An 18,288-nucleotide genomic window follows, 5' to 3' on the forward strand; every position below is an offset into this window, starting at 1 on the left:
TTTCACATAGAATGTCACTTGAACAGCCTGCGTTATATTATTTTTCCATTCTTCAGACCAGATATCCTAAATAAACTGTGCCTCTGCTGGAACAGGCCAAAATGGAGCTCAGCTTTCTATTATGTCTTTCATTTTTTTGCAGCTCAAATATCAAAATGTAAAAGATATTAGCATGTTTGTGCTACTTCCTGTGGATGGGTTGAGGGGGTTAAATGGGCTGAAACACTAAACATGTGAAGGTTACGGTACTCGATTCCAATCCTTGACAAGACTCTCAAAGTTCATTAGGTTCAGTGCTGAAAAAAACGGCTGTGAATAGGTTTGGCTGCCTTGGGTAGTCAATTAAGAATGCAATCCACATGCAATCCTTTTTAATTCTCCATTCTCCCTTCTTTTAATTGAAAGAAACGTTTGGATTCGGTCCTGTTGTGAACGATATGCCGAGTTGCGTCTAGTTATTACAGATGCATCACCACCCCCGTGGAAAAGATCCGATCGTAGACGCTTTCATTTATTTATGAATAGGATTGAGCCATAATGCGCAATAGTGTTTTAGCAAAATGAAGGCAGAGCACAAAAGGATCCCTGAAACCCTCGGAGCAGTGGTGAAAAAAGGAAAGCTGGTGAGAGCATAAGAAATGGAGTGCACTGGACCATTTGTTCGTTGGCAACTTGTGTATTGCCGAAGTTGAGCCCGTTACAGTGCGCAGGGTAAAACGGGGCCTCCGCTTTACCGCAACAGCGGTGCTGCTCTAAACACAGCTGCTCAATCACCTGCCCCAGAGTGTCAGTAGTGGTGTCTCAAATTGTGTAATTTGAATACAAGCGTGTTCAGAGTGGAAAATCCGTCGAGATGTAAAATGTCATTAAAAATCTGCTTGAGAAAGTTAAACTGGGGCACCTTTTTTTTTTTTTTTTCCCCTCAGTGGTAGTAGTCTGCACTACCCATCAGAACTGGAGGAGAAATGTGTGTAGAAAAAAAATGGCTGATGCACCAAGGAGAAAAAACTGCAACACTGGAAATGCAAACTGAAACTTAATTAAGTGTGTGTGAAATTTTCTTCGAGACGAAATCCTGGGTTTGCCATTTTATTTCAAAGTCATCATCATTGGTCTAACTTCAGACTTCCCTACATTAACCACAATGCAGTTTGATTCCTGTTGTCGGGGCGTCAATGGGATTTAGACCCCGCGGTCTATCCAGCTTTCACATCCTCGACACAATCAGGGTCTGAAGTGCAGAGGTGGAAGGAGTAATAAAAAATTCTGCTCGAGTAAAATGTAAAATTCAATTGGAGTAGCAGTACTTAAGTACAAGTTACCGATTTTTATTTATTTTTTTATAGCATGGGGTGCGGTAGATTTGAAAAACCACTTCAAAAAGTACAACAACACGGAATTCGTTACTTTCCACCTCTGCTAAATTGTCAACCATCATTCCAATACCTTAATCGATACCAAGCAAATCGAGTTATTCCCATAATCTTTACATTCCCTTTATGGAGCCCAGTGCTCACTGTATCTATTATTGACACTGACTGCTACAGGGAAATGGTGATCAAGATGTCCTTGCCTCTAGCAGAAAAATCTGATCATCGTGTCAGAAATTGTGGGTTTTTTTTCTCCCTTCGATGTCAGTATGGCCCACGACTGAGGTTTTAAAGGGATAACAAAATTATAGCATCAACCAACCAAAGCATGCGTTTCAGGCTTCCTAATAATCAATCATTTGGGTATCTAAAACTCTGAGGTACCATTGTCCTTGCATTTGGCATAAAAGGTTAGTTACTGTGTACTAGTCAAATCAAGTGCATGGTGTATAGTGTAAATTGCTTGAATAGAAGCATTCCTATTTGGGAACTGGGGGTAGTTTTCTCGTCTGAAACTCCCCCAGAATTCAAAGCATTAACGTCCAGGATTCAGCATGGCTACAACAACATCGACATTAAACAGATTGGTGCTTTATGTTGTATATACAAGGATTTGCTTCAAATCAAACAACAGCTAATAAAAAAAACATGATTTGCTGGTTAGAGAGGGGTAGCGCAAAAACTGGGGTTATGCAATTGGGGGTTATGCAAAAAAAAAAAAGTTAACGGCTGAGTTGGTGAACGAAATGGGTTTTCTGTCGAATATACAGTATGACAACATATTAGCTGTATCCCACACTGTGTGGAAACAGGTCAAATACATCTTTGTGGAACAGGAGAAGCATGTGGTGTAAACGCTAATGATTCCCAAACATTGGGAAAAGTCTGCTTAATCCCCCATGCGGCCGGTACTTTCGCTGCTACATCTGCTGCGTGTAATAACGCATGTAATTTCTTTGTTCGTCCAAAGGGTATTGCACATACATTATATTGAACAAAAATAAATTGACCTAATATACACACACCAGGTCATGTAAAGGTCCAATGTTGCTAAGGATGCTTTTTTCTTTTCTTTTCTTAACATGACCTATGTGCATACCTGCAGTGAGCAATCCTTCAAAAACAAATGAAGCGCTGCCTCAGTAAGTGGATGCAGATTGCGAGTAAACAAAGACTGGACAATGCCACTGATCTAACAAATGTTCTTTTTGCCTCTTACCCTCCTCTCTCACGTGCAAAACACACCTGCAAAGGGCAGGCTGAAATAGTGACATGAAAGAGAAAAGCAGAAATGGACAGAGCCCAAAAAAATAACGATTGTGAAGGAGAGCCAAAAAAAAAAAGAAAATACAGAAACGGCAGCAGACTAACAGGACTGACTCAAGCAGTGGACCATAATGGCATGGCTATTGATCGAGTAAATCTGCAGCTTGCAGCACTTCAGCAGAATCACTGCTACACTAAAATGGGTCCAGACCACACAGCAACATTAAGTTTGATGTGTAGCAGAACATAAAGATGTTGCTGGCAGAGAGTGTGCTGGTGTTCCTGGAGGATCCAGAGAACTATTGTTTGAAAAGATTTTTCTGTGGAAATTCATATCGAGTATAAAAGGAATACAATATGTACCGTACTGCTGAAAAATACCGATCACGATCCTCATAAGGATTTGTAGTCTTCTTGACTTTCTACTTAAGTATATCATCCACACATTCATTCTGCAAGCATTTAGGACTAAGAAAGAAAATCTAACAGTCCCCATGCGTGTACATGGGGGCTGAGAATCTTAAACAGATGTAAACCATAAACAAGTGCTAACATACCGAAAAGAATAATGGTATATCATGTATTGTCTGCTTTATAACAGTGATGTAGTTTCTGTTCAAGTGACACGGAAAGCACAAGTCTGAATCTTGTTCGGGCTCCAATGAATACATTCTACAGCCGCTCGGCTGAGTGCGCTTGTATAAAGAAAATTCCTGGGATCTGAAGTTTCTGATGTTGGGAATCTGCTGTATAAGCAGACCAAGGAGGTGAACTCTGGCCTCAGGCTGCTGGGTGAAACTTTGCAAAGCTTTGTGTCCACAGTTGAAATAATATGCCGTCTATATCCATGTCAGAATCTGTAAATCCAGTGGAGGAACATTTGAAAATGTTTAGGCCATTATTAATGTAGGTGATTACAACCGAATGCTCTTATGGACAAAGACAAATTTTAAAAGATAAAGAAATGTTTGAAGTGTAGAATTAAGATAACACGTGAAAGAAAAGAGTGGGAATTCGCCAAAACACACGGAACGCGTGATTTACTCGTATGTTAGAGCTTTTTGATATCTCACCTTGTTGAAAGATATACAGTAAAACCCCGTTTTAAGAGCAACCTATAGTACGAGCAAACGGAGATACGAGCGACCTTGCTCGCAAAATTTAAAATAAAATACCCTATTTCACTAGCAAATTTCGAAGGCAGGAGCAAACCCACGCTGCCGGTTCCCCGTTTTCGGCGGAGAGAAGCATCAGTCGCTTAGTTGATGACGTTGTTCAGTGCAGTAAAAACGTAACTTAAAAAACAAGTGTTATATTTTTATTTCACTAGAAATCTTGAAAAATGTCTCCCAAGAAAATCAGTGATGGTGCTGTGAAAACGAAAGTAAATAGAATTACCATGAAGGTTACGAGAGTGGTGCGCCTCTCACACTCGCAATCAACCACTAGCACATGAGTGTTAAATTATGTTTAAATTACGGTATTTTGCGGTGTATTTGTTTGTTAAAATAGGCTACAAATACTTTTTAAGTGCAGAAAAATAGGCGATCAAATGAGATCTCGGAACGGATTCAATCACTTTTACATTCATTCTTATGGAGAAAATCAGTTCGAACGTACGAGCAAATGGACCTACGAGCAATTTTCAAGAACGAATTATGCTCGTACAATGGGGTTTTACTGTAGTAATGGAGGGTCATGTGACAAAAACAACATTCGATTATGATGCAAAGCATGAAACTATGGTTTAAGAGCAACGCCACAAACTCTCCTTTTACCCAAGCTGTGTTTCATTAACGTAAACTCCTCATGCTGACAACTACGTTTAACTAGCTTATGGGTTAAACAGGATTTATTGTGGATTGAGCCATGAAGCTAATTTGAGCAGCATTCTTATAAAATGCGAGACGACTATGGCAAAAATCACACTGTGGCAGCTTCATGATTTTTAAATGGACGTCTTGACCATGTAACTTACATAACTGTGGAATGAGGGGTACAGCAGGGGTGTCCGGGTTGATCGGTTTCCCCATCTACCATACACAACTTACAGTACCAAGCAAAAACAGGGTGTAGAATCTTTTATTCCTGACTTCTTTTTGTTCCTTAGTAGGGCTGAAATGATAGCGGGTAGTGGAGCACCTTTCTAAAGCTGTTATTTATACCGTGGAAAATCCCAAGCAGCTTTTCCACAGAAAATACAGAACACATCGCGATACTGTGCGAGATTTCATAAATAAATACGCGAGTGAGAATAATGACTTTCGTTAAAACAAATTAGTTTCCCATAACCTACGCTACAGGGCCACTGCCGAGGGACTGTTTTTGAACGCACGGTATTTGTATTTTGATGTAATGTGGCTATGCACCAAATGGTTTAGTTTTTTAGATATACTTACATGCAATTTCAGCAACAAAAACATAAATATTGCTAAAAAAGAAACCAAATTACTTTAATAAAAGATAAATAAGAGACCCGTCTCGTTTTCTCCCTCCATTTAGTATTGCTCTTTAATAAAGTACTAATAAAGAAAGGACTTCTAATCCAATTACTTCATTATTCGATGGAATAATCGCTGGAATACTCGATAGCAGTGGCCCTATTCCTTAGTTCCATTCTACTTCTACATGACGACATGTTTCCCATATAAAAAAAAACTAAATAAATCAAGGCTGCTTGCACAGTGTGATGTTAACATAGTAATCCTACATGTTATGGGCGTATGATGGGAGCATCGCTAACACTATCATTTAGCTAGAAATAACATCCACCCTGTAAAGGGATTACTGGACCCTTCGGGGCTGCTAACAACCGTCCGCTTCGGGGAAAGACGGTGTAACTGTGACAACTTCAAAATGGGGATTTTTTTTCTCTCGCCATTTTCCAAGTGCCTAAGATTAAACTAAACAGAAGCTGTGCAGTGAGGTGGGGTATCATATTCACAGCAGGCTGTAATAAAAGATCACCACTTATGGAAAGTGCAAGAGTGCAATTATTTAACCAGTGGAGATGTAAAATGAGATAGAGATACTTTTAAACAAACTGTGGCTCCGAGAAGAGAAAGAGAGAGAGAGAGAGATCTGGGATTTGGGACGTTCCATTAACAGTCAATGGATTTATGCTCTTGTGACATCTATTACAGCCTAGGAAAAAAAAGTGTGGGTTGGGGGCAAAGATTCAATGGAGTCAAGAGACAAAAGAAAGAGGTGATTTTTATGTACACACGAATTTATTAGTTTGAGGAGCTTAGCAACTATTCAACGAGTTAGGTAAGACGTCCCCTCCCTGCTGCCTCAGCACCTCATTACTTTTGTTCAGGCGTCCCATTCTCTCTCTAGGACCATGCTGGCACTGGGCCACAGAAATGTGTGGACTCTGATAATGCCTTGGTCAATGTGACACTTGGCTGCCAGCTGAAAAGCTGAAAGGCTGACATTCAACACCCAACCATTTTATCCATAAGGATTGGGGGGGGGTTAACCTCTGCCATTTCACCAGATTCTGTCTGCCTCCAATATGCAACACAATGAAGACAGAACATCCATTATTCCTTTAACAGAAGGGTTCTGCCATTCAAAGGCGGGAAAACGTGGTACATGTTATACTTTGGGCCACAAAAAGCAGAGCCACTCTGGGCAGAGCCACAAGGATTTTAGACTGTTTTTAAACCTTTGTGGCTGAGCAAATAGCAAAATGCCATTATTTAGAGAAAGAGAAAGCTGAGCAAAACAAATGTGCCTGTGGCCCACCACTCCCTCTAGCACACTAACCCACAATTCTGTTTCCATTGAGCTAAACATAGCACTTAACCACAGTAGGGGTCGTTAACTCAAAGTGTTAGATGGAGCATTCGAATACAAGACGCTTAATGAAAAAGGCAAACTCATCCGAAGCCGCCTGAAAATATTCACTCCTGGTTACTGAAACACTGAAATCATGTGCATCTTGTTTTAAAAAAAAAAAAAAAAAAAAAAGGATGTAAAGACTATGACTGAAACTGCAACCTCTTTCCCCACTTCCTCTAGAATTACAACAAACATACAGCACGCCCTGTGTGGAGGACGCCACAGATGCTAAAACGGGCGGCCTTGTATACACTGTGTGCATGTATGCGTTATTTAAATGCGAGCCTGGTGGCGTTGCGTGTTTATGAGGCACAAACTTGGCTTTAAAATAGTCGAGTGTGCAATTAAAGAATGCAACGTTTATAAGAACCCTCGCAACATGAGTCATGGCGATCCTCGAAAACCTTTGAACGTCAAAAATAGACGACTTGCCCACAACCATATGGCCACCATGCACAAGCCTCCACTTTTCAATGTCTCATTTATGCTTAGCATGCAACACTTGATACACACCAGGTTTAAGATACATTGTTGACCATGCTTCCACCTCTGCCTTCCGGTGTAAAGTGGGAAAATGTGTGTTGTAATTGGAACAACTGAAATAAGATTACAGTGAATGAGCGTCTCATTAGAAGTACTTTTGCACGTCGCTCTGGACAAGTCGGTCTGCTAAATGGCACAAATGTAAATTAGAAGAAACGTTTCTATTGGGTTTGTTCACAAGACATCAGGCGAGTACAATAGCAATAGCAGGAAAAACAACAGCCAAAAAACGAAGAGGAAACAGAAAGTTCTGATTAAACACTTAAGAAGGTACAAGACGTTGTCAGGGTGGAGTTCTTTGCCTGGTGAAGGTCACTACCCACGCTGTCTCATTTAAAACCGCATTGAGAACACTGAATAAGAACCAGGATAAAGGGTAGAAAAATCAAATACCATAGCAGATATAGAACAACCAGAAATATTAATTATTGTGCACAGAAAAAAAAATGATTGATAGATTTTCTATCAAGTACAATCAAGTGTAAACCCTGTCAAAATGAAACAAGAACATTGCTCCACAAGATTGTTCGACAGCTTATAACATGCAGGCACCTTGTTGCTGAACATGCCCATACTAAATAATCATGCTAGTCAGACTCAAGTAATAGGTTTCACCAAAGTTCATAGGATGTAGTTTAGAGCTAGATCAGTGGTTAACGCATTGGGCCACGGATTAGAAGGTTGAGAGTTAAAATCTCTGGACGCTAAAGCCGATTCTGGATCATTGATCAAGAACAGCAACCTTTTTGTCTGCTCAGCTGAGTCCTGTCTTAACTGTCAGCCTGTCAGCCACGTGAGGTGAATGATTTTCTAGAATGTTAGCTAATCATTTTAGTGCTCCTCCCATGGATAGGTCAAGTGAACACAAATGGTACCAAGGAAAAAAGGGTCAAATGTGTTGAGTATCACATTGTGTGTATTAGGTTTCATGGCAAATGTGAATACTTGACGGCAAATTGTCAATATCTTCAAAGATCTGCTGATAACCGCCCAAGATTCTGGGTTTCAAATTGGCATAGATTCCCTGCTCCTCCTTATGAGAGTGTCTCTGCAGGTTTAGTGTGAGGTGAATCCCTCACTCAGGTCCATATGGCCCTGCCTAGTATTAGACTGTATTAGGCAGCTTGCACTAAAGGGATGTGTTTAACCACAGCCAGCAGAACACCACAGGCGGACTTTAAGTTGTGCTTCTGCAGCATCTCTGATGAGAAGTGGGAAAGAAAAAAAAATTGCATTTCTTAACGAGCGGACGAGTAAAGAAACGCTCTAGTACACAAATGCAAAATAAACACGGCAAAATAAATGTTAATCGTGTTGGCCATCTCTTACTTTATTAGGTGTTAAACAGATCAGGAAAATAAACAGAATCAGTGAAAAGGCTATTACACAAAAGAAGGAAGTGGGATATTTCTTTGTGGGGAAACGCAGCTAAGCCGTTCGGTGGCAGACTGCAGGTGCCCTGAACGCAAGCTTGCAACCATTTGCATCATCTCTCTTGGCTCAGCAGACAAATCATTAAGGTTGTTATGTTGGGCCACTTGAGTGCATCCTGCAGGAGACAGACATGTCTGTATAAAGCTGTGCACAGCTAGGACATACCAGCTAACCAACCTTAGCAGCACCGCTGGCTGCCTGCTTTTCCTACAGAATTGGCTATACAGACTATATTCTAATTATCGGTCAATAATAATAGTAAAGCACCTTAATACATCTCTGAATGATCCACGTTTTTAAAAACTAAAACTAATCCATGTTTCTAGACATGTAAAAATTGACTAAGTTCCTAAACACAACCTTTGGATTAAAAATGGCTGCAGAGGGGCCGGCAGTCTTATACATGGCGCCCAATACCACAAGTAGGACTACAGCCTGTGTGGGCACAAAATACTGAATCTGACCAGTATCCTGAAAGCTTTAATTTTGCTATGAAACAGAGTTAGCAAACTTTGTCTTCCTTTTATTGGATTGTCTTTCGGTGGCCCTGTTGTACTTGTCTAAACGGCAAACTACTGTAATATCTTAATTTTATTATTAGGACAAAAGGCTTTTTGGATGACTGATACCTCATACAGAAAATTAGCCACCAATTTATCATCCATCTTGTTTAACAAAGGCCTCGGACAGTGGTTGTAATGCATTTAATGCCAAGCTGATAGCCAGTTATGGTTCCCACTGGGAAGATATGCTTATTGAGGTGGATCGAATAGATTATGATAGCCTCAAGTGCTTCACACATCTGGCTTTTTGACTAACATCTGTGCATGTTCTTCCTGATCCCTGAACCTAACTTAAAATGTTAATTCCGTGTTACATTTGTTCACTGCAAACATCGGGCCTCGACCATCACAAACTGCACCTTTCAGTGAGTAAACACCAAATAGAAGCCAGCAGTAACAATACCAGAAGGCTTGAAAATGGCTGCCTTGGTTGATACACCATGTATCAACCGCCACATTCACTAGCTTCAATGAGCAAAGAAAAGGGAAAAACCATTAGGCTTTTCTTTTGACCCATGAGCTGCCATGTGACCTCCGTCCTTCGTCACAGCTCTAGCCCAAATATAGCAGGAAGCAGGCCCGATTCATTAGTTACCATGGGACCAAACAAGGACACAGTAGCCAAAAAGTATTTCTCACATACTCACACACTGAATTGGGAGCCAGGATGTAGCCACAAAGTGCAAACAAAAAAAAAGCCAAAAGGAGCAGAGCAGTTGAGTGTGTAGATTCATGCTATGTCAAGATCCACCATAGCCGAACAAACACCACACAAAGGGCCTTTTGGGGAGATTCTGAAATAGTGAATTATAACAGTGAAGAATATGGAAAGACAAGTGGAAAAATGGATGAAATGCTTTGCAGCTAAATAAAAGATGGCTCAAATGGAGCCACATTCCATGAAGGAACAAGTTAGACATGCATCATTGTTGACTTGTGCTTTCTTTTCTGTAGCGGATGTTAGCTTAAATGGTATTCTTAGATGCTGATCTGTTGAACTAGAATAATTACGTCTTTAATTGATGCAACCAAACATTTCTGGAACACTGTATAAGGACGAATGCTACAAATGTAAAATGTGAATATTATTGGCTTAGAATACAAAAGTCTACCATTTACCATTAATGATTACACCACCAATTGATCCTGGAATTGATCTCCCTCGATACTGTTCATGAAACGAGAGAGCTATTTATATTATTTATACAGTGAGAAAGCAAGCACAGTCTCTTACTTGCCAAAAAAAAATAAAATAATAAATAAATAAATAAGCCTTTTCCATGCCAAAAATCCTGAATCCTGTGAAAGTTTCAGCAATCAATTGTTGTATTCCCCCAAGAATAAAATCGTGGAGTGTGTGTACTCTGTGTGACCCTGGATGCTGGCAAAGAAATATGGCACCGTGACAAGACATGCGACTGGTTGATGGCAAAATTCTCGCAAGTCTGGCACCTCCGAGTAACAATGCACCATGCGAAACCCATCCTTCTTCTGCCATTGCGAAAACACACTTCATTTAATTCGTATTAATGCAATAGTAAAGCAAATATGGTAGAAACGAAGTGAATGATGACCAAAGGTTTATAAGGAGAATGGAGAGAGGAGAGGTCAAAGGAAAAACCTGATATCAGAGGATATGCGGTTGGTTTATGAGATTAAATGAAAAAGGGAAAAGAAAAGAAAAGCCCAGCTGGGATCCAACAAATGACGCAAAGCTTTGCACTCCAGCCCAAATAGTACAGTGAAGTCCAGAGGACTGTCGGTTGTTTGACTATATATGGCCATTATATGGTGGAATTATTTGCACTCGCTCGAATGCATGGCACATCAAGAATTTTGCAGTCACTTTCTTTGGTTTTCTGCCTTTTTTTTTTTTTTTTTTTTTTTTTTAAAGAAAACCACCTGAGAATTCCCAAACCTGGATGATAAAAACCTCTAACGGATTCCACAAAGCTGTGCTCAAAAGCTGCTCGTCCTATTTGAAACATTCAGCTTTTTATAAAGCATCAGCGATGCTTTTAAAAGGTGACTGTTTAAAATATATATATATATATATATATATAAAAATAAACCTTTTTTTTTCAACACGCCTTGGAATCTTTTCCCAGCAAAACAAAGGCTACGAATAGATAATAGAAAGGAAATAAATGTGGATATAATTGTAATGATACAAATTGGCAATATTTAACCATCAGCACCAAAAAATAAATAAATAAATAAATAAATAAATAAGAGAATCCAGAGTTCTGCACAAAAGATATATATTGATTGACTTTATTTAAGAACAGCCACATTTTGGTGGCACTTGCATTCAGGCAATCACTACATAAAACACAGATTCTTTCTTTATTCACTCTGACCAATCGCTAAGCATGTTGTAGCGAGAGAGAAAGTATTATCAGAAATCTGAGTGAATTTTATAAAATGATATTATATAAATGGACTCCAGGATAACAAAAAAAAAAATTCTGCAAAGCCAATACAGGAACAGGTTTTAAACAAAAAAGAAGTAATGGATGAATGCAGTCAAACACGTTTGCCCTAACTTACTGTGGAGTGCAATAATAATATAACAATCCCTTATCTATGATGTTTAGGAAACCATATTGCACGTACGCTACGTTAAAAGAGTCTGCGGGTCTTCGTTAGAGTCAGACCCAAACTTGCAGGCTTTTGCTTCCGTATCAACGTGTGATTTGTTGCTGGACGCTGTTGGCTTTGACAGGACTGTCGATTTATTAGATATATTCAGAGACCCTGGAGTCGGCAGCTGGCGTGGCAAAAAGAAAGATCAGCCATCAAACAGACTAAGAAGATGAGAGGAAATGATTTGTCTAGATGGCCAAATCTCTGGGAATGAACACAACAGACTGCAATAAAAATCCAGATGTTTTCTAAAGTAAAAAATTTTAAATATTATATGGCATCACACCATTCGTTCGTTCTAGTGTGTTTGTTTAGTTTAGACATTTTGGCTATAAAATTAAAGCAACACTGTATTTTATGCCCCCGGTGAATAGCAATAACGTTTATTTAACATATACATACACACTTAATCTTACAATCACTCCTGCTGTTACTACCGGTTTGGACAGCGCAGTGTGGAGAGGTAGATTGGGCACCTCTACATACCCCCAAGTAAAGGTTTTCTGTTTAGACACACTAGGGTTGAACTAGAAGTTGTTTTGTTACCACCACCGCCATTAAGTCCCCCTCCACGATTTACTATTTCGAACTCAGTGATCGTGGCTGTTTGTGCCTTTCTTTTTTTTTTCGTTGTTGTTGTATATTGTCCTGTCTACTCCCGCATGTAAATTTGCATTATACACTAGAAAGTAAAGTGAAAGAAAAACTAAAACTGGGTCTCAGTCATGTCCTTTCTTCCAACGTCCATCTTCCTGACCCTAAACTTCAAAAAAAAAAAAAGGAGAGTAACAAAATCAGGTGCCAACAGGATCCCCAGATGTGCACTAAGCACAGGAAAACAGTAAATTATCTATTGACCTCTATTTAACCATAAACAGCTCCACCCCTGGAGCCCACAGTTCTGCCTACTTGTTTATCATTAGCGCTCAAGACCAAGCAAAATTAACCACTACCAAAAATAAACGCATGTTCTACATCCTGCTACTGTTCCTCTTCAGGTAACCCGGTGGTAGAAAGAAAAACAAAGTAGTGCACCGGGTTGAAATCCTGGCAGATGAAAAAACATCACTATTGGAGTAAGTATGAAGATATTGCGTTCCTCAGAGTTGCATTATGTTTTTTTGTCATGTCACATAGCAGTAAAAAGATTAGGCGAGCCGTCTTGGAGGAAGCATGTTAGTCTTCACCCTGCACATCTGATATTTGTTGTTTGATGGAAGAGCTAGCTCATAGATCATGTAGGTAGGAAGAAACTAGCAGATGAAAAGAAAAAAAAAAATGTGGAGATAATTGGGCAGGGAAAATCCTGCATGTTCCCACCTTTGGAAGTATCAGGACTTGGCTGATAAATCAGTGGTTTTTATCTCACCGTCGTGCAGAAGTTTGCACCCCTTTTGTTTCTAGAGAACATGTAGTACTGAAAAAATGCGAGAAACACTGGCACACTCTGTTCTTCTACGTGTCTTCTTTTTGTCCTATGGGCATTGCAGTAATGCTAAAAATAACTTGCGACTGTCACTTAACACAACAAAATACAGGAAGACAACCCTACTGTTTAAAATAAGGACAAAAATGTTCCAGTTTACTGCAATTGTATGCGAACTGCAATCGTTAAAAACGGGGGTTATTCCGAAAGTGGCAGCTCAACTTATTTTTTTTTTTTTATCCATGTTAATACCGGGGTTGGTGCCTTCTTTTCTAAACACACTCGTTCCTTCTTTGCGTGAAAAGAAAAAAAAAAGAAGCAGTCTAAACAGCCCACAGAAAGCCAAACAAAACCACCTTTGTAATAAAGCAGTTAGGGCTCTTAGTGACACAACGACAGCTGCTGGCTTCGGCGTTAGACCCGCTCTGCTCATTTGTCACTCGGTTAAACAAGACAAGCAAACTGGCCAATCAGAGGGCTCGATACCACACCAGAATGATCTTACATGCAGCACACACTCTGTTGAGGATAGAGAAAACACACACAAAAAAAAGGCAAGACATTTAGTTGGGGCGGGCAACATGGCAGTGTATCAAAGGTTTGAATATTTAACGGCGAGTACGAAAAAGAGTTCCATTGAGCAAAATGTTACTGAGGAAACACCGAGCACATTATGATGAGACCGCAACTCCTCGGGGAATAAATATGCACGCTAAAACCTTGCAGCCCGAATATTCCCTCATATCTGCCTATGTTAGATGGATACAATTCCATTTTGTTAAGTCTTCTCGTGTATTGTCCACTAGCGACGAAGCTTTACCACTAGTGCACAGTGTTCAGAAATGTGAAATGGTCTGCAGCACTAAAGGAAAAAAAAGAATAATAAAAACATGAACTCTTTGTTCATGAAACCGATGAGTCTAGGGACTGGGGGGAAAAAAATGGCTGCCTCGTAATTTGAAACAATCGGGGCCACATGATAATTAAATAAATGAACAGAATATGGTTCTTTTACCTTTAATAAAAAAAAAATACATAAATAAAAGACCATATCAAATGACTGTGGCTAGGTATCATATCATGCCCCAAGACACCATCTGTTCACATGTAAGATGGCAGGAATGCAAGTGTTTTTAGTGAGCGACAAAGCAGCTGGCCCAGGCAAAAGTGTCAATCACATAGGCGTGGAACTCGAAATAGTGAAAAACCGGTATACACGTACATAACGCTACGCTGCGCTCGCTCGAATACGTTATCGTTTTCTAAAATACCCACCCATGCACGGGGCTAACATTTAAAAAGTGGTTAACGTTGAAAACTCGATAAAGAAAAGACTCCTAATCATTATATAGTGATGTGACTTTCGATATGGCGGCTTTAATGAAAGGAGTCTCCAGTTACAGTGCTTTGCTTTGCTTTTTGACACAAAGTCTTCACAACACAGGATACAAAGAGAAGCCGGAGAGGAATTGTTTTTTTTTTATGCATAATCGTTAATAAACTGCTATTGTTAAAAAAAAGAGAGAAGGAAAAAAAAAACAAAAAAAAAAAAAACACTTTGGTATCTGGTATGGACAGATATTGGAAAAACTCAGGGAAGTTACAGTAAGTTTATATTAAGGCTCATCAAGTTTTTTTCCTCACCCAAAGCTGAAAAAATAATGTATAAAACTTCACAGGCAGAGTAAAGAAAGCAAAAATGAATGGTAGGAACGTGCTCCACGTGAGTGTGCGTATAAACTTGTTTACTAGCACGTTAAAAAGGCTTCGGGAATAAAGGTCCAGCTCTTTTCCCAAACCTTCGCTTTTTAAGTTCTGTTTTCTCTCTAGACTTTTTAATTCATTAGCTGCATCCTGAAACATTAAAATGCCTCGACCGTAACCTACGTACGTGCGCAACAACAGCCGCAGATTTTACAACATCCACAGATAAAATAAAAAAATTTATAAGACAACATAATTCCACATGCAGAAACAAGTGGCATAAATGCAACGCTTCAACGACTGTAAAGGGGAAAAAATAGTGTGTTATCCTGTAAATAATTGTGTAGTGAACACTGACTCGGTGTAGTTTGCTGAATATGCAGGAGTGTACTACATCCGTGAAGCAGAACGCATACCAAAGAATTGAGTGCAATCAAGTGAGCAGTTACACAGAACACATACTCGTACTTTGCATAATTAAATCTGGAATTAACTGATTAAAATAAAAAACAATATTATTAACATCTGTTGCTATGGCACAAAGTGCTGCTCCTATTACTTGGATATTATCAACCATACTGCAATCGGGAGTTTTGTGCAGCACAAAAGACGCTTTCAATAAACATCAAATTATAAAAACGAGCATCCAATGCAAATTATGTAGCATTACATTTATTGACTGCCCAATTATTGGTCTGAATTGGTCAGAAAGTCCTGGTTAACATCCACAAATCAGACTTTCGTATCAGCTGTAATCAATTCATACTAATAAACAGATTCAATTGGGTTATGGATTGTTTACAGAAGGAGTCTCCAGGAAAGTCTTGATGGACTTTAATAAGAGTATTAAAGCCCATTGATATGTCTAATGTTTGTTTTACGGGAAACACCACGCTCTAATATGTGTGTTTTACGGTCTACTGTGAAAAGCTGAAATGTAACGCAGGGTTTGTTTATGACGACAAAGTTGTCGCCCATTTAATGTTCAAGAACGTCACCGTTAGCTGTACTATGAAGTGGCCAGTACGCAATGCTACTCCTCATAGAGGACTTTTCTTGGTGCTAAAAAGGGAACAGTCTGGAGAAAGAGAATTTGTATTTAATCGCAACAACGCATATAAGTTAGGAGGAAGCAAACTGCCATTTGCAATGAAAGCACACCATCCAAATCTTGGAGGTTTGAACCACAGCATGGACAAGCTGCCAATGGGCCCTCAACCCTCTCTGCTTCATGGGTTCATGACTGACCCTGTGCTCAGACAACCTTTCTAACAAGCTGTGTTGTGTTTGTCACAAATAAAGGCATCTTTCTAAAAGTCTGACTGTCACCCATTACATGCTTTCCAGTCTTTACTCCTATTTAATTTGACTTCGTGGCTCGAAACATCTACATCTCTAACCATGTCTTCACGTGCGAATATAGTTGTATTACAGTACTTCCACTCTCATTCACTCAATTATACCAAGAGTCCATACTTTCACTACATAATATGCATGTAATTAGGACGCATGCTTTAGTTACTACTTATAGGTACGTCATTTCCTGTGTTCCACTCAAACACTCCCTGCTTCAAGAGTCCTAAAATACATACATTTTTTTTCTTCTCTATAACAATAAAAAAAGGTCACAACCCAAAAAGCAACAAACTGGACAAACTTCCTTTTCCATTGATCCGTGCGACAAATTATAAAGAATAGGGGGAAAAAAAAGGAAGCGGAAGTGGCGTCATGCGCCGTGCACGCGCATTAGAAGAGCGTTAGAAGAGCTGACTGCCAAAAATCCTTTTTGAAAAAGAAAAAAAAAAGGGAAAAGTTGCATCGTTTGTAAATCGGATGAGAAATATAATAAATGATAAAACGACACGTGAGATAGAGAGATAGACAGTATAAGATCCAGGCGTGTAGACAGAGACAGGAGGAAACGTCCTGCTGAAGACACATAGACAAAGAGACAGACGGCGTGTTACACTGTATAAACCGGAGACAATGTGATTCTCTGAACTGTAACAGCAGTGATAAAAAAAAAAAAAAAAAAAGGCAGCTTCCTTCAGCCCATGTAAACGCCATTAAACGCAATCAACACGCCTTTTTGGTCCACAACAACACGTCTCTCCACCCTAACCGTCTCAAAACGTCAATCAATGTCCTAAAAAAAAAATAAAAACACGTAAAAAAGAATCCAACCTTGTACACTTGTCCATATGTCCCGTTTCCGACCACTTCCACTAACTCGAAGATGCCAGCAGGGTCCTAGAGAAAATAATACAAATATATAAATAAACACAAAAAAAAATTTTCAACATGAAAGCGTGCAGATGTTTATATTGTTAGTTTTGAAAAGAAAATCAAAAAGGTGAAAACAGCCGCGGCTTTTGTTTCCAAACACACACACACACACACACACACACACACACTAAGGTTTTTCAAACAAAGGAAAAAGTCCAAGAACAGCCTGTAGTAAGACTGGAGACCAAGATCTCAGTATTGGATACAAGGAAAGAAAAGATGAAGAAATGCAAATGAAAAGAACGAGTTGTTGAGAGAAATATTTTTTTTTTGTCCAAATGACTTGGTGTCTGTGTGTGTGTGTGTGTGTGTGTGTGTAGACTCTGATACCCACCCTTAAGGACGACAGGTCTATATCGACTAGACTTTTAGCTGGAGAGTCGTTCGCCATCTTCTCTATAATAAATACAATCTCTCTCTCTCTTCTTTACTCAGGAAGCAATCCTGCGACTGCGCAGAAGCAACACAATATAATAATAACAATAATAATAATAATAACAATATTTTCTGCTGGGAGAAAAGCAAACGGCTGTCTCCGGAGCCGTTGAGGTTGAAACACACACACACACACACTCAATACTCCATGTTGAGGTGGCAGCTCGATTGTGCATGAAGAGCACACACACACACAGAGAGACACAGACAGAGACACACACTCACACTCACACTCACACTCACACTCTCTCTCTCTCTCTCTCTCTCTCTCACACACACTCACAATCTCTCTCTCTCTTTCTCTCTCTCTCTCTCTCTTTCTCTCACACACACACACACACACACACACACAAACACAAACACAGGAAGCCGGTCCTCTGATTCACACAAGAAGGGCAGGGCTTATTCAAGACAGAGTGGTTTATTACTCACTATAGAGTCCCAGGTGAAACTGGAGATGTCTACATGAAATAAAATAATATATCAAAAATGTGTTTGCTTGGGGTTTTTTTTATGTAAAAAAATTATAATAATGAGCCGGAGGCGCGCTGACGGACACGCACCACACACACACACAAACGCGCACGTGGGTCGTGGGTTTCCAAAAAAAATTTTTTTAAAAAATGGTGTGCCAGGGTGGTCGGAATTGATGGGCGTGGTCAAAGGAAACAATCGGATTACAGTTCAGCTACAGTGTGCAAATAAATCACTCAGCCTGACACATCCGTCTGTTTTACTCACTGGTACAGTCATTATGGGTGTTTTCTGA

General features: G+C 39.6%; 1 protein-coding gene across 7 annotated transcripts in view; it reads right to left on the bottom strand.

Moving 5' to 3' along the window:
* Window positions 1–17,853, bottom strand: part of LOC310715671 (mitogen-activated protein kinase kinase kinase kinase 4-like) — a 56,348-nt gene extending 38,495 nt beyond the window's left edge. For 6 of the 7 annotated variants that reach the window (XM_083522270.1, XM_083522268.1, XM_083522269.1 and 3 more), the window contains exons 1-2: window positions 17,419–17,851; window positions 16,983–17,048 (exon numbers count right to left, since the gene is read on the bottom strand). In XM_083522270.1, coding sequence (XP_083378396.1) covers window positions 16,983–17,048; window positions 17,419–17,475 — 123 coding nt within the window. In that variant the 5' untranslated portion in view covers window positions 17,476–17,851. Of the gene's footprint in view, window positions 1–16,982; window positions 17,049–17,418 lie in introns of all 7 variants that reach the window. The other variant, XM_083522267.1, reaches the window with a different exon arrangement.
* Window positions 17,854–18,288: the final 435 nt, after the last annotated feature.

The sequence above is a fragment of the Silurus aristotelis genome (assembly GCF_946808225.1).
Source record: "Silurus aristotelis genome assembly, chromosome: 20".
Taxonomy (NCBI): domain Eukaryota; kingdom Metazoa; phylum Chordata; class Actinopteri; order Siluriformes; family Siluridae; genus Silurus; species Silurus aristotelis.